A 23,497-nucleotide genomic window follows, 5' to 3' on the forward strand; every position below is an offset into this window, starting at 1 on the left:
CTCCTCACCCAGCTACAGTCAGTAAAGTCTGTGTGGGGAGGAATCAGGAGAGAAATGTCCCAAATCATTCCGTGGTGCAGGCTTGGAATGAGGTTCCAAATGATGAACTGGGGGCCATTAGCCCTGTGCTGTAGCTTCCAGCATGAGTGAAAAGGGCCTTGCACTGAACATTACACAGATACAGGCTCCAGGTTGAGAGCATGCACTTGAACTGAAGGCAGTGCTGGACTGGAGCTGAAGTGCTCAGACTGGCAGGAGGATGAAGCCATGAATGAACCCCTACTCCACACCCTGGGGAGGTCTCATCTAGAGTACTGGGTCCAGTTCTGCACCACCACCCCCAGTTCAAGAAGGACAGGGCACTGTTTGAGAGGGTACAGCAAAGGGCTGCAAAGCTGATTAGGGGACTGGAACACTTCTCTGATGCAGAGAGGCTGAGGGACGAAGGGCTTTCTAGCCTAGAGAAAAGAAGACTGGGGAGTGGCAGGGAGAGGAAGTCTTATTTACTCTTATAGGTATTTAAAAGGTGGGTATCAGGCTTTCAGCGGTGCCCAGCGACAGGACAAGAGGTAATGAGCACAAACTTGAACACAGGAAGTTCCATCTAAACATGAGAAGGAACTTCTTTATAATGAGGGTGGTAGAGCACTGGAACAGGCTACCCAGACAGGTTGTGAAGTTGCCATCTCTGGAATCATTCAAAACCTGTCTGGACACCTGACCTCGGTGGACTAGATCCCTTCCAACCCTTATCATTCTGTGATTCTCTGAGGGACTTGGTCTTTCTGAGCCCAGTAGTGGCAAGGGGATCACACCCCTTGGTCCTCTTCACCAGCCTCATCTCACTCAGCCTGGGGAGCAGCCACTGAGATTTATGTGTATTAGCGATGAGTTATCAGGCTTTCCATGGATTAGGAGCTCAAAATATTCTCTGAAGAGCAGTCTCAGGAGGGGATGAAGCTTTACTACGAAGAGCAGAGTGAATTATACAAATTAAACCCCTAGCAGGAGCCTGAGGAGATGCTGGAAGGTGGGCAGCAGCTCTGTACCCCAAGGCTTTCTATGGTGTAGTCCTTCTCCAGGCTATGCTGCTGCATCAGCTCTGCATGAGGCAGCAAGTGGAAACATCCCATCCAGAGAGTCTCTGCCTGTGCTTCAGGGATTTGTACAAGGGAAGGAGGGAAAAACCTTCTTGGTAGGCTAATTGGCCCCCTGCTTTATCATGCAATGAGCTAAGAGAAGTCTGTTGGGAACCAGATGAAGACTACAGCACAAACATCAAAGAGGAGGAGCGAGGGAGGGAAGGGATTAACGAGATCGAAAGGCTACGGAAATACATTTAAGAAGGAAACATTAAAAGCCTGTACAGAAACTAAGCAGGGAAAGGAAAAAGACATGGGTTTAAAAGAATAAGAAACAAGTTTAGAGAAATAAGAAGAAAGGCAGAAGATAAAGCTAAGTAAGTATGAAGACTCAAAAACACATTGGAAAAGAACATATTCCCAAGTCTACTCAAAAAAGTCTTACATCACCATTTCCCAGAAATCATGACAGTTTTTACTGGACTTCTGCTGCAGCTTTTAGAATCACCTTTACCTTGTCTCTACAACTTCATTAGCTAAAAAAAGTCCTGTTCTATGAAAGTTACAGATGTCACATAAATCCAAGCTGCTGGAGCTTTAAGGAAACCACAAGCCTATTAAGATCATAGCTGCTGTAAACACCCTCCAAAAGCACATGCAAATCTATTTTGCTAAAATAGAATAGACCAGACCAGGTTGGAAGAGACCTTCAAGATCATCGTGTCCAACCCATCAACCAATCCAACCCACCCAAACAGCTAACCCATGGCACCAAGCACCCCATCAAGTCTCCTCCTGAACACATCCAATGATGGTGACTCCACCACCTCCCTGGGCAGCCCATTCCAATGGGCACTCACTCTCTCTGCATAGAACTTCTTCCTAACATCCAACCTAAACCTCCCCTGGCACAGCCTGAGACTGTGTCCTCTTGTTCTGGTACTGGGTGCCTGGGAGAAGAGACCAACCTCTGCCTGTCTACAACCTCCCTTCAGGTAGTTGTAGACAGCAATAAGGTCACCCCTGAGTCTCCTCTTCTCCAGGCTAAGCAACCCCAGCTCCCTCAGCCTCTCCTCACAGGGCTGTGCTCCAAGCCCCTCACCAACTTCGTTGCCCTTCTCTGGGCTTGTTCCAGCAAGTCAACCTCCTTCCTAACCTGAGGGGCCCAGAACTGGACACAGGACTCGAGGTGTGGCCTAACCAGTGCAGTGTACAGGGGCAGAATGACCTCCCTGCTCCTGCTGGCCACACTGTTCCTGATGCAGGCCAGGATGCCATTGGCCCTCCTGGCTGCCTGGGCACACTGCAGGCTCATGTTCAGCCTACCATTGACCAGTACCCCCAGGTCCCTCTCCACCTGGCTGCTCTCCAGCCACTCTGACCCCAGCCTGTAGCTCTGCATGGGGTTGTTGTGGCCAACGTGCAGAATCCAGCACTTGGATGTGTTCAATCTCCTGCCCTTGGACTCTGCCCATCTGTCCAGCCTGTCGAGGTCCCTCTGCAGAGCCTCTCTACCCTCCAGCAGATCAACTCCTGCCCCCAGCTTGGTGTCATCAGCAAATTTACTGATGATGGACTCAATGCCCTCATCCAGATCATCAATGAAGATGTTAAAGAACAACAGACCTACTGCAGTCCACCTAATCTTACCAAGCCAAGGAGAACACCTCTGCTTCCTAAAACATGAGGAGAGCCTGGACCCAGATCTATCAACAGCATGGACCGAATATCAGACCTGAAATTTCGTTCACTGGTGCTGAGACAAGACATTGGGTCATGGTTGGAGAAGAATCATCCCAGAGACTGGGCCAGGAGTAGGAGAAGAATATTATCCCAGAGGTTGTTGGAGCTTGAAGAAGCCCTAATTTAGCAGATCTATACTCTGGTAGCAAACAAATCAGAAAGCAAGCCCACCACAACTCCCTTTTGAGGAGCAGCTACTAAACCCTAAGCTTGTGGTAGTGTTTGCATTATGGAATCATTAAGGTTGGAAAAAACCTCTCAGATTATTAAGTCCAACTGTCAACCAACAGCACCACAGCCACTGAAGCACGTCCTGAAGTGCCATGTCTAGCTGTGTTTTTGAAGAGCTCCAGGGATGGTGACTCCACCATTTCCCTGGGCAGCCTGTTCCAATGCCTGGCCAGACAACTCAGAGAAACACTCTCTTCCACATCTGTTGTTTTTATCAACTATCCCCGATGCAGAGCTCAAAGGGAAAGCTCCTCTTGCACTAATGTGTACTAGATTTTAAAGCATAACCCTGATCATACTTTTACCAAGCTAACCTTGAGAGGGTTGCTGCCCCAGCCGCCTGTGAACTTGCACTGCTGCAACTATCAGTGTGCATTACCCTCACTGTGGCAAAGAAGGGTCAGACAGGCTGGCTGGAGTTCTTCTGAGGAAAGCAAAAGCTGTAAATGCTCACAGCTTGAAGTATGGGAAGCAGAGAACTGAGGTGCCTTGAATTGGACATCTTCAAAGCCAAGCTGGATGGAGTTTTGAACAACTACTAGGAGGTGCCCCTGCCCGTGGCAGCAGGTCAGAACCAGATGATCTTCAAGGTTCCTTCCAACCCAAACCATTTTAGGACTCTATGGCTCCGTAGTAGATATAACATTTTCTAGATCAGAGTTTCATTACTTCACTCCTCCAGCTGCCAGGACAAAATGAACCTTTTACTCCCTTATCACACTATTTCCCACATGTCATTCAGGGGAACCTCTGACTTTTCTGTAAGAGTCCTAGGAGGAAACTGTAGTGAAGTAACCTTTACCCTTGCTCAGCAGCTTCAGTGTTGATTGTCTGGCTTGACATTTTTCAATTTTCTGCTTCAACAAAATTATTGGATGACAATTTCAGGGCTGAGGGAGGATGCAGAGGGACAGACTTAGCAGCTTCAAGTACAACTTTTTCCCCCCAACAGCTTTCTTAGAATGGAGTCTCTGTGCATCTGTAGAAAGCTTTCCCCAAAGCATGGAGCTTGAAAGACAACATAAAAGCTGTACCGAAGTCTGTAACTTTCTGTGCACGATGAAATATGCTCTGTGGATTGTAAACCACTGCCTCATTACAGGAAACTTGATGCTAGATTCTTCTCTCACCTCCTGTAAGCACAGCTGTTGAATAAGGAAAAGCCTTGTCTGGACTGTTTGGCCACTGAACTAGGCGGGAATTCAACTTCTTCCATTTGGAAGATGTTACTGGTCATGATTATAAATAATAGAGTGGCCACAGGAGCATAGAGAACAACAAACACAGAAAAAGAAATAGTAATTGAAGCATTCAGCTAGGGTTTGACAGCTAATTGTAGGCTCACTGTGATTAGACTCTGCACACAGAGTAGCATGGGTGGGTTTTCAAAACCTTCTGACTTCTGCTAATAAGAACAAGAGCTGGAGCCTCGGGACCATACCTTACTGAACTGTGCTTCTGCTGCTGGCTGGAGAGCAGGGAGAACCTGTGACTAGGCAGAAGTGGGTGGGCTGGAGTATTACAAGATGGAAAGGGATCAAGGAGAAATAGCATGCTGTTGTGCAGCAAACAGATGCTAGCACCATTTGGCACCAGCAGACACTTGTACTGGCAGCCACAGCAAATCCATTATGGCTGGGGTTGGAGCTAGGTGGTAGCAAGCAAGGCAGCTCTGTATTGATGATAGAGGGACAAGGAGGGGAAAAAAACCTAAAAATCAATGTATGGGTGCAGAGAAAGCTGAGATGCCACAGCAAATATTGTCACAGAGCACCAACAGCTCCAGAATGCTTCCTGTTTTCCCATGAGAAAGCCTTCCCATTCACAGCTGTCTCATGCTTATTCCTAGACAAGATGTGTAACTCACTTCCTTAGCCACCCTGTAACTTCATGACATGGACAACTGACTTGTAAACCATCCCCAAAATACATGTGTGGTCAAAAGTTCACTGTTGAAACCATTGAGCTCACCAGGATAAATGTAGTGCTCCCAAACATGGTCAGCAGTGATAGGCTTGATCACATATACAGACAGATAAAGAGGAGAATACATTAAAATCATTATGAAGGCCAAAGAAAAGAAGTTACTCTGTGTGGGAATCTATGGGAACCCACTGGCAAATGCAAACCAGGTTTTGTGTTGGGGTTAGAAACATGACCTCAGACACAGAAATGGCAGAAAGACATCAGATCCCTGTTTCCCTGAGGTTTGGTTTTCTAAAGCTGTGATATATATTAAAGAATGATGCAGCTCTGTCCTGGCTGGGATATATTTATATTAGGTTAACTAATTTTTTACATTTTTCACACATGGTGGTATCCTATAATCCATGTGTGAGCCACAATGCCCACTCCCTGTCCCATGCAAGCCTCTTCGGTCAGCTCATTATCCAGCAGCAGCTTGTCCCAAGCAGCATCTTAGGAACTTCCCAATAACCTGGAGGTGGTGGAGTCACCATCCCTGGAAGTGTTTCAAGAGAGACTGGATGAGGCACTCAGTGCCATGGTTTAGTTGATTAGATGGTATTGGGTGACAGGTTGGACTGGATGAGGCTCTGGCCAGCCTGATCTAGTGTGGGGTGTCCCTGCCCATGGCAGGGGGGTTGGAACTAGATGATCCTTGTGGTCCCTTCCAACACTGACTGATGCTATGATACTCAAAGGTCTTCTCCAACCTGGTTAATTCTATTCTATCTTAATCTTCTCACAGCTCACCAGGAGAAAGACAGACCCACAAAAGGTGCCAGGAGACAGGGGCCTTCTGCTGTTACTGCAATCCAGAGCAAGCAGCACTAGTAGCAAAGAGCCCAATCTGCTTTCTTCTGAGCAGCTGCTGCTACTGTGTGATTTTTCTACACAGAGCTTTCCATCTTCTCCACCACACAACCAGGCCACGAAAGGTCAGTGTACTGAAGACTTGACCTATGAAATATTGTATAAACTCATCTTACATTTATATTTCCCTTGAATATATTTGCTTTATATTCTCTCTCTCTATGAAAACACAGAGCCTTCTATGCTCTATGGACTACAAATATATCTGCTTCCTAAAATCAAAACCCCAACCACCAAGCCCTGAGGCATTAGGACAGCAAAGCTGAACATAATACACCCTAGGCTCATCTCTTCTCTTGAAAATGCTTTTGTTGGGGAATGCCAATTAATCTGGAGTTGATTGTATTTCAACCTTCAGAAGGTCACAGGATTTAACTCTTATACCCTTGCCAATGTCAGTTGGCTCATAATAAACATTCATATTTGTTTTACAACCCAGACCAGCTGGTGGGGTTTATATAGAGTAAGAATGAGAAATCTGACAAAAACAAGTGATTCATCTTCATAATCTGAGCAGAGGCTGGAACCTTCAGTAGAATCTTAAGCCCATTTATTTGTTCAGGTTGCTGGGCTTGCTTTCTGCCTGTGGTGGGTTGTGGGGTTTATTCCCATTGATTGGAAGCAATCTCACACATTTGGTACTTTCGGTAAGAGGGATTTATTGGATAATTGGAAAAAGCTTTTCTGGCAGGTAGCTTGCTGGACCTCCTCAATGTGATATATGCTCATGTACTGCCACAACAGCACAAGGGAGGAGCTACTGATTTGCCTTTTGTTGTTGGTGTTGTTTTGTTTCCCCCCCTAGAGAGGCTGTGGAGTCTTTCTACTTCAGACTTTTCAAAACCCACCTGGACATCAGGATCCTGGGCAATCTGCTAAGGAACAAAGGTGCAGGGAAGGGGATGGTTTTGCTGTGGTTACCTGCATATTCCATTGATCTATGGCTTAGGATTTATCACACACTTAGGGCATAACTGACTCATGCTGCCTGGGTGCTGCAGGGGCCCTTCTAACTTCAAAAACTCCATCTCACTGCACTCCTATGCATCCATAACACCACCTAAGCAACCACAATCCCACCTAAGCACTCAGACTGCTGTCTTCTATTTCAATAAATAACATCCAAAGCCACAGGCTGCACTTCTCCAAAACATAAAACCTTCCCTGTGCCGATAGAAGACGCAATAAAAAGTTGAGGAGCCCTAAAAGCTGAATAACATGCCAGAGAAGTGAAGTGACTTTGCCATGACAAAATGTACATTCACTGTGAGAAGGTTATTCAGGCATCCTGCAGTTCAGAATAACTGGCTTGCAGGTTCTGTAAGTCAAATTCCCTGACAGCATCAGGCATCGATTCAAAACAAAAGAAGATGAGCTGAGGTGGTAGAGGATGAATAATCTCTTGCATTCTTTTCCAATACAGCCTATACATGGCAAGGGGGTTGCCTGAAAATTTGTTCTTTCCTGCACCTTCTGTGACATTCTGAATTACAGCACAATAGAAAAATCAATTAAAATGACTATTGAATAGCTCTTTATCTGCTACCAAATCATCTTCCTCCAGAAGAGATAGTATTTCTATAGTGCAGCACACATGAATTAGCCCTGCTGCTCGAAAGAGATTAGATTCGAGATCCTTTAGCCTGCAGCTTCAGAAGAAGGGTGAGCAAGCAAGCAAGCCATGGGTTTTACATAAGCACAATAGAACTTATAAATATGGAGCATTACTCTGAAACCTAATCTTCAAGAGTAGGGTTCCCCCCCTCCCTTTGTGATTTCTGATCTTAATGACAAATGACATGAACCCACACCACATCTCTGTTGGTCACCCCCCACCCCCCCCCTTCTGCATCCAAGCAGAGAGAAATACAGCACTTAGCACTCAGTTCTCAGCCATCCAGCACTCTGAACCTCTCCTGGAAGAAGAGCAGCTTACATGGACAGATGAACAACAATAGATCAGAGTTTCAAACCAGAGGGAAATGACTGCACACTTGAGTTTCTGGGAAGCTCAGCTGCAGTTTCACAGATGATGTTTGTCTTGTCTCTCTCACTTGACCACAGAGATACCATTGCTTGGATAATTGGGCTCTGGGTGTGCTGAAATCACCACTCAGGCCTGAAGATCAAAGCTGATTGCTTTCTTATTTGCTCCATCTCATACATCTACTTTCTCTTTCCTTATTCTTGGAATGCAACTGCTCTGCTATCTTCTAATCCATTTTTTATACAGTGTTTACCACACCAGCCCATAACTGACACCTAAGCACTCCCACTGCAGCTCAGATTCAAAAACAGAGAAAGAAAAGCTTCTGAGCAATCCAAATGCTTGAATCCCCACCAAAACTTTCAGATTTACACATGCATTTTTTCTTCACTCTTACCATTCTTCAGTAACCTCAGCAGACTTGGCTGAAGTTTTTTTTCCTTAGAAACACGGTAAGGAACATGAATACAATAGGCAAAGTATTTCCATCAAAGATACAAGTGAAGAAAACACAAAAGGTACTTCTACCATGGGAAAAAGCAGGGCCTCCACAAAGAGCAAATGATACTAAAGATGGCTTTAGATTTGTTTAAGACGACCTTCCTTCTGGCTTTGCATCTTGCACTGCCCTCTGAAACCTGCCAGCTGTAATGTCATGTGCTGGATCAAAGACAATACTGAACAGAACTTTCTCATTCTGGATATGACAATTTGTAGAGCACTCAAAAGCTGCATAGGCAACAGACCAAGGGATGGGATTCTCCCCCTCTAGTCCACTCTCCTGAGAACCCACCTGGAGAACTGTGTGCAGCTCTGGAGCCCTCAACTCAAGAAGAATATCACAGAATCACCAAGGTTGGAAGAGACCTCAAAGATCATCAAGTCCAACCTGTCACCACAGACCCCATGACTAAACCATGGCACCAAGTGCCACGTCCAATCCCCTCTTGAACACCTCCAGGGACGGTGACTCCACCACCTCCCTGGGCAGCACATTCCAATGGCTAACAACTCTCTCTGGGAAGAACTTTCTCCTCACCTCAAGTCTAAACCTCCCCTAGCACAGTTTGAGACTGTGTCCTCTTGTTCTGGTGCTGGTTGCCTGGGAGAAGAGACCAACCCCCTCCTGTCTACAACCTCCCTTCAGGTAGTTGTAGACAGCAATAAGGTCTCCCCTGAGCCTCGTCTTCTCCAAGCTAAATATAGAGCTCTTAGAGCAAGTCCAGAGGAAGCCATAACAATAAGAGGACTGGGACACCTCTGCTGTGAGGACAGGCGGAGAGAGTTCAGCCTGGAGAAGACAAGAGTCTAGAGAGACCTCAGAGCAGCCTTCCAGTACTTGAAGGGAGTTACAGGAAGACTGGATAGGGACTTCACACAAAGGCATGGAGTGAGAGGCTGGAAGAAGCTGGATTGACATGAAACATGAGGAAGCAATTCTTCCACAGCAGAGTGGTGAGGCACTAAAACAGGTAGCCCAGAGAAACTGTGGAAGCTCCAAGCCTGGCAGTGTTCAAAAGCAGGCTGGATGGGACCTTGAGCAAGCTGCTCTAGTAGGTGGTTTCCCTGCCCATAGCAGTGGGGTTGGAACTAGATGATCTTGAAGCTCCCTTGCAACCCAAACCATTCTGGGATTCTATGCTAATACGACACTTAATAGATCAGAGTTCCATGAAGCTGTGAGAGAAAAAGAATCCGCAAGAAATACACTTGGTTTATCATTTGACTTGGTCTCCAAACCATACCAGGACAAGATGTTACAGCAGTTCTCCAGAGCTGGATTTTAAGAGAGTTTTCTTTTCATTAGGACATGGCTTTTTATACAGTGTGGTCTCACTTTATTTCTCAGAGAAAAAGAAAGTACCTTCAAAGTCCCCATCTCTGGCCTTTGCTGCGAGCTCTGAGGATGAAATACTTTCTTGACACAAAGCACAGTCTTCCAAAGCTGCATTCCTTAAACCCTGATTAACTGTAAAACAAACCAAAAAGTGTTCACATTTTATGTTTTTTTCCAGTTTGCACTTAAACTATTCATGTTAGCACTTCTGGGGTCAGATATCTGCACCTTCTTAGACCTTTGGCTTTATTGTTTGCCCTGCCACAGATGGTAGTTTAAAATTCTCCTCTTTTCTTCTTTGGAACAACAAGAGAAGTGAAAGATGCTGCCATTATAGGACACATAGTCCTCTTACTTGTAGCATTTCAGGTACATTCTGTATTTTATTTCCCTGTTCTTAGCTTGGATCCTTCACAAAGAAACAGAAAATGTTCCACATGTACATTAGGATAAACTTTTTCACTGTGAGGGTGCTGGAGCCCTGGAGCAGGCTGTCCACAGAGGTTGTGGAGTCTCCTCCTCTGCAGACATTAAAAACCCATCTGGATGTGTTCCTGTGTGACCTGCTCTGGTAGGAGGGTTGGACTGGATTATCTTTCAAGCTCCCTTCCAACCCCTGTGGTTCACAATCTAGTTCTGGTTCCACTATCTTAACTACCTAGAAGTCAAAAGTGAGTGTTTTTCTGTCTTGAAGCCAAATTCAGCATTCTGTAGTTTCCTCAAGGCAGGCCAGATTTCAGCATTTTAGTGAGGATGCTCAGAGTCTGCTCTCTTCACACAGCTATTTAACATTCAGAATCAAAGATACACATCTTGGTAAAGCAAAACACGTCCAGTGTGAAACAGTACAAGGGTGAGGATAGAAAAACCAAACAAACCAAAACTAGGAAGTCCAAGCCTTGTATACATTTTGTTATGACTATATGGGCTGCATACTGTTCTACACAGTAATATGGAAATGACCAGATGGGCTCTGAAGGCTTTGACTCTTAACATCTGCCTCAAAACGTGCTCCTGTGTGCCTACCCCTATTTCCACTGGCTTCAACCTGTTTACAGTCTGTTTCCATGACACCTCCCAAACTTAGGTCAAATCACTGCATGGCTGAGTCATGTCAAAAACTGCACAAAATGTTAAGGAAATTCTTGTTCATGGATCCCCATGGGGCTACTAACAGCGATTCACTACAGAAAAATAAATGGTTAGATGTCTTCACCTTTCTTTTGCTTCTCCTTGTCTTCTGTTTCAGGTTTGGTTGCCATAACTTCAAACAAGGTCTTCAAGATACTTCTGAGATCACTAGCATAGTTTGTCTGCAGCTGGTCAGCAACACCTAGGAGTTTGAGAAAATTTGTAGATCACTACCAGAGTAGTACACCACCCTTACAAAAAGCATTCACATTTGCCTGCTGCTCCCAGCAATGGCCTCATACTTATTTTTGAGGGGATTGCTTGCTTGTCTTAGGTACAAAAATGAAACATTACAACTAACTTTCCAGCATGGCCAAGTTCGACTCTAGCCTTCATGTTACCTGTAATTTGGATAAATATCTTCCACATCCTTTAGCAAGAAACACAGAGATCCCTTTTGCATCAAAATACAACAGCTGCATCAAACTGCTCCCCTTCAACACACAGGGCAGTGCCACGTAAAAGGAAGCACTTGGAAGTCGAACAGTTTGGGCATGTGACAGGTTGATCACCACAGGTCTAAGATGTCTGCACCACCACTTCTGAGTTCTCACCAGCTAAGAGGTATTTCTAGACCAGTCTGCCACTTAGGCCCTGAAACACAGCCTGAAACCAGGAGGAAGAGTTTTTACATGCAGCACAAAAGGCTGCTCTCCTACCTGAGATACAGACAAAGAGGCGGTGAATCAGATCATTGCTGCCGTGAAATCTGGAGCGGATCTTCTCTCGTGTGGCAATTTTAGCAGCCTGCAGAGCCAGCTGGATTTCTTCCTGATCAATGTCATCAGATGAACAAGAACTTGTCATTAAACTGCTGCTGGAGAAGGGGGGGGAAAAAAAAAGGCAGAAAGAATGTGAAGTACTCTAAATCTTCACTCAGTTGTTCAGGATGTTCAGCAAATCCTAACGGATTTATGAGGTGGGCAAGACTCTTAGCAAACTGGAACTAATTGCTGTAAGCTCTTGTGGAAGTTCATCAACATGCAACCAGCCACCATCACATTTGATTTTTCACTCTGTGACACAGCTGCAAAAAAACTTGGAAGCAGAAAATCATTTGTCTGTATTTCACTGCATTTTCCTTCGCTATTACAAAGTGCTGTGCGATTTTTCACGCGAACCTCTTCCCAAAACTCCATCCTGACACCAGAACTCCACCAAAAAACCTGCAAGAGGGATAGCACTGGCAAATTTATTAATGTGGAAGTTAATTTGGGAGGGGAAAAAAGACATTTTCAATTATGGTACCTTAAAATAGTGTGAATAGAATCTAAAGATAACCTTACACTAAAAAAACATAGAAAGAGGAGCAATAAAATAGAGTTTCCCCAAGCAGAGACTCAGATGAGGCCCTTCAGATATCTAACTGTAGAAAGTCCAACTAGTGCAAAAGAATGGCTCATTAGCTGCAAAGAGAGAGTAAGATGTGTCACCAAATGTCTACTGGAGATTGCAGTTTTCTTTTACAAACCAGACGCCCAGTGACCAGTCATTTCCACCCTCTCACACATGCAACCCCAGCCCTTTAGGGAGAAGCCTGAAGGAACCTGAGACTGCAGGGAAGCTTTGGTGGGAATCCAGCTTCCCTGGACTATTTGTAAATGATGATTGATTGATTTAGTTTTTTTAAAGGAAGCACTTAAGGAAAAAGCAGAACTTTGCCAATGGAAAAATCCTTAACTGGGAGTAGGGTGCAGGATGTAACTACACTGAAGTCCCAAGGATGCACCATGGTGACTTTAGGACACAGAGGTCTTCTCTTCCTCTGCTACATTCAGAGAGAGCAACACTGAACTATTTCACCCACACTGGAAAGAAATTAATCTTTTTACTGATTACAAAAAACTTAATCATACTTTTAATACCCAAAACTCCAGCACTCTTCACTACACAGCCAAATACCATATAAAAAAGTTACTGACTGCATAAGCAGCAGGGATAATGAAGTAGTTCCTAACACATTCTGAGTTCAATCTGCCTTTTTTCAAGTGCTGAAACGTTTGCCATCTTGCAGATCTCATCTCCATAGCAGTATGCATGGATAGTTCTGGCAGGATAACAGACATGGTTAACATTTGTAATTGTTCTCACAAAGTTCTCTTTGATACAGGTTTGAAATTCTACCTGCAGGCTATACAGATAACCCTTTAAAATGCAAAGATGAATTGCTTAGGCCAAACAAGCTTAAAAGCCTTGTTGAAAATATCACTGAACATAAATAAATACTGGAGATTAATTATTGATAGGATTAAGGATGGAAAAAGTATGAGCACCTTAGCTGGCTTCTCATTCTTTCAGAGAGAGTAATGAGCAGGCTTGCAGGAGATTCTCTATTATCTGTTGCCATTAACAAAACCAAATTCATAGAATCACAGAATCATTTTGGTTGGAAGAGCCCTTTAAGATCCTTCAGTCCAACCATTCTCTAATTCTACCTAGTCTGGGGCTAACCCACATCCCTCAGCACCACATCTCTGCCTTTTTCAACACCCCCAGTGATGGGCATTCAATCACCTCTCCCTGGGCACCCTGTTCCGGTCTTTTCAGAACCCTTTCAGGGAAGAAGTTTCTTCTATTGTCCAACCTAAACCTCCCCTGGGGCAAATTGAGACCATTTCCATATTCTTGTTTTAAAGATGTTAGCTGTGTGTCTACAGTTCCCTCCGCACCACAAGCAGCAGCTTTATTAAACATACTGAGAACAGAGAATTCTCACTGTTTTTCCTCTGCTGTTCCATAGGGGATACAGCTCTATATTACAACACTGAGCCTGTCACTGTGGAAAGCTCTTGTGTTCAAGACAATGAAAAAGTCAGGGCTTATGAAGGAATCAGCTGAAAAGCAGCAAAAGCCAGGAAGCAATCCCCGATTCTCAGTGTTATGTAGGCAGATGATTGTCTCTTCACACAAATCCTCACATATACAGATAAAGGAGTTTGTGTGCCTGGCCAAGTAAGGTCTGCTTTGTTTTCTTGTTTGATCTTACAGTGCTATACACATTTGCACTACAAACTTGCTCTCCAAGACAAGCATGGTCCTCATGACAGAGACAACTGCAGTGTGTGTGTCATTATATCCCTCTACTCAGCTCTGGTGAGACCCCACCTGGAGTACTGCCTCCAGTTCTGGAGCCCCTATTACAATAGGGATATGGAGGTGCTGGAAGGTGTCCAGAGAAGGGCCATGAGGATAGGCAGAGGGCTGGAGCACCTCTCCTATGAGGACAGACTGAAAGAGTTGGGGCTGTTCAGTCTGCAGAAGAGAAGGCTCCCAGGTGACCTCATTGTGGCCTTCCAGTATCTGAAGGGGACCTACAGGAAGGCTGGGGAGGGACTGCTCAGGATCTCAGGTAGTGACAGGACTAGGGGGAATGGAACGAAGCTGGAGGTGGAGAGATTCAGGCTGGAGGTGAGGAGGAAGTTCTTCCCCATGAGAGTGGTGAAGCCCTGGAATGGGTTGTCCAGGGAGGTGGTTGAGGCCCCATCCCTGGAGGTGTTTAAGCCCAGGCTGGATGAGGCTCTGGCCAGGCTGATCTAGTGTAGGGTGTCCCTGCCCATGGCAGGGGGGTTGGAACTAGATGATCCTTGTGGTCCCTTCCAACCCTGACTGATACTATGATACAGCCTTAGTCCAATGGTCTTCCTTGATGCTCCCCACAAAACCCCCACAGCGCAGGGGAAAGTGCCAGCTGAAGGATGACTCTTCCCTCCAAACCACAGCTGAAGAAATATTTCCAAGAAAAGTGTTAAGTGGGCAGAGAGCTGTGGAGAGTGCTTTTCAAAAGCATAAACTACTAGTCCTCTCCCACTTTGCAGAAAGGAAGAGAAGGCTCCTTCCACAACTCTGACCAACCTTTGATTTAAAACCAAAAAAAGTCTGCCTTCCTGAGTCCCCTCCAGCTGGAGTGCAGTTTTACCTGCTTCCTAATTCTGCTCTGAGGTTTGACTGACTTCTGTTCCAAGCTAGTCTGTGCTAGATTTTGTGCTGTGTCATTAAGATTTAGTTGCATCCCACCACACAGAATCCCAGCAGTGGGTGGAGGTTGGGAGGGACCTCTGGGAGGCACCTCTGGGAGGGACCTCATAGTCCAACCCCCCTGCCAGAGCAGGTTCACCCAGAGCAGGCTGCATGAGACTGGAACTCTTTTTTTTTGTCTAAGAAATCCTAAGCACAAAGCACATCTGAGATGCTCAGCACTGTGGGATGATAAAAGGTCAGCATGTATGTGTACTCCCATTTCTAACACACTTCCACATGCACAGTCAGTGTAAAGGACAAGCTCCATACAGAAGATGTGCACAAAATGGGGTGGTTTGTACTCAGGATTGCTTATGCCATGAGAAAAAGAAAAGTGAACATTCCAGAATAATTTACAACTGGATCAGAGTTAGAAACAATTGCTCTGCCTTTACCAACAGGACAAAGTCAGATTTAGGCAAAAATCACTCTCAAAGAATGACTCATGACCATCTGTCCTGCACTTAAAAATACATCTTAAAGAACAGAGTCAGAAAATTAATATTGCAGATGCAGTAAGCAATACTTTAAGAACAGAAACACTCCAATTGTTTGGGATAAATTGCTTTTCTTGTCCCAGGGCATCCCAAGCAGCAGTGATTGCAGGGATGCAAATATTAAAGATTCTCTTGATGGTTTTACATTGCTATTCTAGCAAATAAAGCTGATTTTTCATCTAGAGAGTGCAGCTCACCTTTCCTCCAAATTATCCTTTTAAACAAGTCACTGGTTCAGTTCTGTAAGGAATACCATTCCTCCTTGGCTTATCCAGCATGTATAAATTGGCTCAAAATTCTCAGCTGATAGCAGATGTGTAGGAAGCATTTCATTAACGCCAGACTACAGTTGGATCTGGAATGTTTCAGTGCTGCTATCTGCAGAACACAAAGAGCCATACTAAGAAGCTAGAGACGAGCCCTCTTGTTCTCAGCTGCTTAGTTGAAGGGAACCCTGCATTACCCAGGGAACTGGGTTAAGAGGAAGCAAGACCTAAATCAGCATGGAATTGACAGAATTGTAGGGGCTGGATAGGACCTCGAGAGAGCATCCAATCCAACCCCCCAGGGAATTACCCCTGTGAAGTGTTTGGCACATGAACAAAGCTTATTGTGTATTTGTTTTCCATATTGTAAAAACCCTGCAGGATCAACATATCTGAAAGTGAGTATAAAATATTAGCTAAAAGGTTGATTCCAAACAGTAAACCTGCTTATATCTTACAAAGGAATAGAAACCCTTTGGCAGACAATGAATTAGCATTTTACTTACCCTAGCTAGCATTTATCTACCAATTGTAAAATTACCCTTCATGCTAGAAGAGCAGCAAGATTTACTGAAACACTCCAAAGACACCTCCAGAAGAGTTGCCTGGTGCCAAAGCCTGGCTGTGAAATTCAGTCACATATGTACAAGCAAACAAAACTCAGTCATTTAATCCTATACAATATCATCTTTCACCTGTAGAACTACACTGCTTCAAGGATCCTTTGGAGCTTAGTGAACCAGGTTAAGCAGTAGTGTCCAGACAAGACAGAGAACAAGACCATGGAACAAGAAGCTGATGACTGATAGCTTCAGAAGTGATCAATCATTTTAGGTAACTGTCTGTGGTACTCATGGCCTTGTGCTGTATTTTTTGGGCACTGACACTCATCCAAAACCAAAGCACCAAAGTCTAAAACTGAACAGCCGAAGTCAATTGATGCAGAGTTGGTTCAAACTTAAATATTTCACATTTGTCCTCAAAAAATAGTCAATAGCAGCAGAAAGCTGTGACCACTCAGATGTTCCCTTCCAAATTTGCCTAGAAGTGCTTGGTTCATTAAACCTGAAATCTGCTGTGAACTGCATGAAGAATGCATGAGATTCTCTGCAAGAACTTCTCATTCATCACAAGCAAACCCTCAGAGTGTCTGAAGTATGCATTAGATATACAGCAGTGGCAGATAAGAATTTAAAAGCTCCCTGTGTGGAATTTAATGAATAGAAAGAAATCAACTGAGTTATCAGGGTTTCAAAAGACTTGTAAAAAACCTGGGGGAAAGTGGTTTGGTTTTGTTGCTTTGTCTTTAGAAATCTTGGATAAAAAGCAATAGGTGGTCACTACCTGAAAAGGAGAAAAGCCAACCTAACTTTATATGATGCAAGTATGTCACCAAATCTAAAGGAAACCCAAACCTCTCAATCTGTTTATAGGGGAGGTGCTCCAGCCCTCTGAGCATCTTCATGGCTTCCTCTGAACCTGCACTAACTGTTTCATGTCCTTTCTGTACTGAGGGCTCCAGAGCTGGATACAGGACTCTAGGTAAGGTCTCAACAGAGGAGGGTGGCAGCAGAATCATCTCCCTTGACTTGCTGGCCCTGTGGATAGCTATACCCTGACTTTTCTATGTGTATGCTTTGAATATTCTAGTTGTTACACTATTTCTTAAAATCCATTGTCATGAACTCCCTGGCTTTCTTTTTTCAGTCCATTCAGTATTTTATGGCCACCTGGAAAGCAGCCAGGTGGAGAGGGACCTGGGGATCGATGGTAGGCTGAACATGAGCCTGCAGTGTGCCCAGGCAGCCAAGAGGGACAATGGCATCCTGGCCTGCATCAAGAACAGTGTGGCCAGCAGGAGCAGGGAGGTCATTCTGCCCCTGTACACTGCACTGGTTAGGCCACACCTCGAGTCCTGTGTCCAGTTCTGGGCCCCTCAGTTTAGGAAGGAGGTTGACTTGCTGGAACGAGTCCAGAGAAGGACAACGAAGTTGGTGAGGGGCTTGGAACACAGCCCTGTGAGGAGAGACTGAGGGAGCTGGGGTTGCTTAGCCTGGAGAAGAGGAGACTCAGGGGTGACCTTATTGCTGTCTACAACTACCTGAAGGGAGGTTGTAGACAGGTGGGGGTTGGTCTCTTCTCCCAGGCAGCCAGCACCAGAACAAGAGGACACAGCCTCAGGCTGCACCAGGGGAGGTTTAGGTTGGATGTTAGGAAGAAGTTCTATACAGAGAGAGTGATTGCCCATTGGAATGGGCTGCCTGGGGAGGTGGTGGAGTCACCATCACTGGAGGTGTTCAGGAGGAGACTTGATGGGGTGCTTGGTGCCATGGGTTAGTTGATTAGGTGGGTTGGATTGGTTGATGGGTTGCACGCGATGATCTTGAAGGTCTCTTCCAACCTGGTTTATTCTATGTAATTCTTATACTCTGTGTGCAATATCCATTAACACTTTTTATGCAATCTACACTACTTCAGGTTTTCTTTCCCAGTTGAATTTTTTTGTACTTGAAATAAAATAACCAAAATGTTGCAGGCAAATCTTTGTTCTTGCCTACACACAGTTTCTAGAACAACTTCAGTAACTGCTACATTCATCCCACTGATTTGTGTGTGGGCTGTAACTGGAAATCACCCCCCTAACCTGTCAACCTGCCTCTCCCAAGCTGTTACTCTTACTTCTTGTCCTCTTACTTTTAGACTTCTTAATGCTGTAGTCAACTCTGGGTTCCCATTTGCCAAACAGAACTAACAACTGCTAGAGAGCCACATAAAGGATCAAGCACAATAGCTGGGGAAAGACAAAGGTTGCATTGATGTGGAATGACAAGAGGAAAATGACAGGGGTTTGGCTCACAACTCCCTGTCAGTTAAAAGAAAACACTAAATGACTGCTTCCCATCCTGCTTTTAGCAGTACCTCTGGTGTGCCTTTTGGGATACTCCCACAAGAAACAGCAGGTTAAAACTTCCCGGTTTCTGTAACACGTTTCAGGTTCGATAGGCTTGGGAGGAAAACTCCTTCCTGCAACTGTTTGAAGTAAAGCAGGGGGACACACATGCAATTTTAGAGGGACTTTTTATTTGGAATGATCCCAGAAGCAACATTAAAAGCAGACTAAGAAAACCTTTAATTCATAACTTCATTTCCTGACTTCTTAAGTCAAAAGGGTTTTAACACACCGTCCCTTGCTACTGCCTCTCTGCCTCGAGAGAATAGGCAGAAGAGGGAAAAAACCAAACCAGCCAACCAACATTTAAAATGTTCCTAAGGCTTCAGAACTCTGTCTTGAGAAACAAAAAAATACAGCTGCATGTAAATCCCTCTATCAGGAACAATCTAGGATACACACCACCAGAAGGAGACTTGCCTACAGTATTACCACACGTGTTAGCAGCAGCCAGCTCCATCAGGACATGTGCTAGAAGCCCCATCTGCTGTCAACCTTTTGAATTCCTCAGCAGGGGGAATTAGTTTGGTGTTTTTTTTTTTAAACACTGCAAGATTTGCTGAAGTCTCTTCCCAGATTCTTTTGCTCCTGCAGAGGTGGGCAGTCGGAGGCTGGCTGATCAGCATAAGGAATTTGGCTAATAGGATTAGCCATGGATCCTAAGTGGTATCTTCAGAAAAAAAATAATAATGAAAATCTCTGAAGATGACTGAACTTGAAACCAACAGCAACAACTGCTGCACACCCTGGCAGCTGCTATTGCTTCCCAATCCTTTGGGACCACATCCTGAATCCCTCCTCAGAGCTTAGAACCTCAACCTGAAGCATTCTCCTTGTACTTCCCACGTTGGGACTTTACAAAATGAACAGAGTTGTTAAAGCAGCATCTTGCTGAAGAGATCCACCATAGGCATGTGACTTATTCCAACTCACTACCACACTGGCCTGGCTTTACAGAAGAATGCAAACAAACTGTTTAATATAATAGAATATCATAGAATCAGTAAGGTTGGAAGAGACCTCAAAGATCATCAAGTCCAACCTGTCACACAAGACCTCATGACTACTAAACCATAGCACCAAGTGCCACATCCAATCCCCTCTTGAACACCTCCAGGGATGATGATTCCACCACCTCCCTGGGCAGCACATTCCAGTGGCTAATAACTCTCCCTGTGAAGAACTTTCTCCTCACCTCAAGCCTAAACTTCCACTGGTGCAGCTTGAGACTGCGTCCTATGCATCCCATGGGAATGAAAAGAACCAACCCTGCCAGTGCAGATTTACCAACTGGAGCAGCACTCTCACTCAAATTGCTCTTTTGGTCATGACAGAACTACTGTAAGAGTGCATATCAACAAATCACTTCAGAGCACTAGTAATCAGCAGGGCTGCTTTCTAATCATCAAATGGAATGTTAGATACTTGCAAAGTGCTGGCTTTCTTAGAATTTAAACCAAAGAAAGAGGACCAAATCTGCAAGAGACTGTAAAAACCAAGAAAAAAATAGAACTAGAAATATAAGAAGTTAAAATATTGGTTAGGTTCTACTAAGATTTTTCCCACTTCCACCACACAGTGCTTTTCCCTAACATTTCTTTATTATCAAACAGGCATTAAAAGCTCTCAAATGTTCACTCACACTGCAAAAAAGACAAATGATAGGAGATGAGAGCACAGAGCTATTTAAACTTCAAAAGTAATCCTGTTAAAAACTAGAAGTCTAGAAGAGAAATAATACAGCACTTGAGGAAATGGTATGTCAAATATCAGCTCTGCCATCAGATACAGGGACAGGAAGGCACCAGCCCCAGCTTTTACCCATTATCCAGAGCTTCCCACAGGTCAGAGAAGCTGGATACAAATATTTCCAAGGGCAAAGAGTCACTTCATAGAGCTCTTCAGTCACATTCTCTGCAACACACAGGCAGCTCTCCTGTTTGGCAGAGTAAAATGTGAATTAATTTACCGTCCAATTACAGCAGACAATCACAGAATGCTAGGGGTTGGAAGTGACCTTGAAAGATCATTGAGTCCAATCCCCCTGCCAAAGCAGGATTACCTAGGGCAGATCACACAGGAACATAGCCAGGTGGGTTTTGAAAGTCTCCAGAGAAACAGACTCCGCAGCATCTCTGGGCAGCCTGCTCCAGGATTCTGTCACCCTCATCGTAAGGAAGTGTCTGCTCATGTTGAGACAGAACCTGTGTTCCACGTGGTACCTGTTGCTCCTATCACTGAGCACAACCAAAGAGCCTGGCACCTTGATCCTGACACGCACCCCTCAGACATTCATAGACTTTGACAAGACCACCCCTCAAGCATCCTCCTCTCAAGGCTAAATTGCCCCAGGTCTCTCAGTCTTTCCTCACAGCACAGATGTTCAAGCACCAAAATCATCCTTGGAGCTCTGTTGGACTCTTTCCAGCAGATCCCTGTCTGTCTTGTACTGGGAAGCCCAAAACTGGACACTGGTGTGGTTTCACCAGGGCAGAAAAGAGGGGAAGGAGAACCGCCCTAGACCTGCTGAACACGCTTTTCTTGATGCACCCCAGATACTCTCCCGACTTGCAGCTGAAACACGAGATGTAGAATCATCTAATCATAAAATGGCAGAGGTTGGAAGGGACCTCCAGAGATCATCAAGTCCAATCCCCCAGCACAGATGCAGCACTGCAAAATGTTTTCCAGCAAGAGAACCTCTGAGGCATCTGGAAATTCAGTAGCACAAGGTTTTTGTATCACCTCCATCACTTCCCCCAAACATCCTGAGCCACCAGCTGAAGCATTAAAGCCTCACAGGGTCTAGGAGAATCCCACAGGAGTTCGGTATCCAGACGTGGGAGTCAAAGCTGAAAAAAGCTAATTAAAGTATTAGGTGGAGCTTCACAACTTTAATGAGAAAAGAAAGGTTTTTCCTCTTCATTTTTCACCTTCAATGTAGCTGTAAATATGAGGAAACCCACTCTTTTTCCTCCTCTGCTGTAAGTGTGGGTTTACAACATGCCTTGGGTTTAGAGAAGGCCAAAAATTCTGCAAAAATTGAGGTTACTGCAATGATTTTAGTTAATTACATGGCATCTCAAAACTCCCAAGCACGCAGAAACAGGACCAAAGATCCACACTGATCACTTCTGTCAGTCTCCAGACAGATGAATATGGTCCAGCACCTGGAATACAGTCCCCAGAAGCCACATTTTGGGGCACACACCCAATTTGCTTCAAGAGACTTCTTGCTTCTGCCACTGATGTTAGTCAGCTTAAAATATTCATAGTATCAGTCAGGGTTGGAAGGGACCACAAGGATCATCTAGTTCCAACCCCCCTGCCATGGGCAGGGACACCCCACACTAGATCAGGCTGGCCACAGCCTCATCCAGCCTGGGCTTAAACACCTCCAGGGACGGCGCCCCAGCCACCTCCCTGGACAACCCATTCCAGGGCTTCACCACTCTCATGGGGAAGAACCTCCTCCTCACATGTAGCCTGAATCTCCCCACCTCCAGCTTCATTCCATTCCCCCTAGTCCTATCACTACCTGAGATCCTGAGAAGTCCCTCCCCAGCCTTCTTGTAGGTCCCCTTCAGACACTGGAAGGCCACAATTAGGTTACCTCAGAGCCTTCTCTGCCTATGTTCACTTCATTTACACAGAGAAGAACATATTTTATCATAGAATCACAGAATGGTGGGGCTGGAAGGGACTCTGGAGATCTAAGTCCAACTCCCCTGCTACCACAGGTTCTCCTGTATCAGGTTGCACAGAAATGTGTCCAGAAGGGTTCTGAAATTCTCAAGAGAAGGAGACTCCACAGCTGCTGGAGTCTGGGCAGCCTGCTCCAGGGCTCCTGCACCCACACAGGGAAAAGGTTTCTCAACTCCAAGTGAAATCCTCCTGTGTTCTAGTTTGTACCTGCTGCCCCTTGGCCACCACTGAAGAGTCCAGTCCTATTCTCATGACCCTCCACCCTTTACCTATTGATCAGCATTGAGAAGACCTCCTCTCAGTCTGCTCTTCAGGATAAACAGCTCCAGAGCTCTCAACTTCTCCTCATAAAAAAGATGCTCCAGTCCTCCCAGTATCTTTGTGGCCCTCCATCAGACTCTCTCTGGTAGTTCCCTGTCTCTCTTGAACTGGGAAGCCCAGAACTGGACACAATACTCCAGATGCAGCTTCACCCGGGCAGAGTACAGGGGAAGGAAACCCTCCCCGGCTGGCCATGCACTTCGCAAGGCAGAAGACCATTTCCTTGCTTGGCCACATGGGCACATTGCTGCCTCCTGGTGAACTTATCGTCCACAAGCACTCCCAGATCCTTCTCTGCAGAGCTGCTTTCCATCAGGTCACCCCTCACCTGTACTGGTACAGAGGGTTGTTCCTTCCCAGGCACAGGTCTCTCTGCTTGCCCTGCACAGCCTGTCAGAGTGTCAGCCACTGCTCACTTCAACCATATCAGGTATTTGGCTAAATATGGCTAAACCAGAAAGTTTATCATTTCAATAGGGAGAGTCCAATGAAGTTCAACCACTTGAATTTTCACCTTCCCCCTGTAAGGAGCTCTCACTGACAAATGGCTCACACCAGCTGCCCAGGTCATTCCTTGAGAAAATAAGATCAGCATCAGTTCCTTGTTACTGAAGACAAAGATACACAGATAATATACCCAAAATTCCTGGTGGAATTTCTTACAAGGGAAGGCTATGGCTTGAAAAATGCTGCACCATTTGGAGATTTGATTTTTGTTGTTGTCTTGCAGAGCGAAGAAGATGAAGATGGGCATGAGACGCATCCAGACGGCAGTGAAAAGCTCGAGACATCTGCTTCAGTCGCATATGTCTGGCTGACTACTACCATCAGCAAA

The 23,497-nt window shown here is 45.2% G+C and overlaps 1 protein-coding gene across 3 annotated transcripts in view; it reads right to left on the bottom strand.

Moving 5' to 3' along the window:
* The window catches only part of ZFYVE28 (zinc finger FYVE-type containing 28), a 135,970-nt gene that overhangs the window by 8,417 nt on the left and 104,056 nt on the right, over positions 1 to 23,497 (bottom strand). For 2 of the 3 annotated variants that reach the window (XM_068149599.1, XM_068149596.1), the window contains 3 exons: positions 11,566 to 11,720; positions 10,932 to 11,048; positions 9,743 to 9,847 (listed from right to left, as the gene is read on the bottom strand). In XM_068149599.1, coding sequence (XP_068005700.1) covers positions 9,743 to 9,847; positions 10,932 to 11,048; positions 11,566 to 11,720 — 377 coding nt within the window. Of the gene's footprint in view, positions 1 to 9,742; positions 9,848 to 10,931; positions 11,049 to 11,565; positions 11,724 to 23,497 lie in introns of all 3 variants that reach the window. The other variant, XM_068149598.1, reaches the window with a different exon arrangement.

This window comes from Melanerpes formicivorus, unplaced genomic scaffold (genome assembly GCF_026170545.1).
Source record: "Melanerpes formicivorus ecotype bairdi unplaced genomic scaffold, bMelFor1.0.p_v2 SCAF_18, whole genome shotgun sequence".
Lineage (NCBI taxonomy): Eukaryota > Metazoa > Chordata > Aves > Piciformes > Picidae > Melanerpes > Melanerpes formicivorus.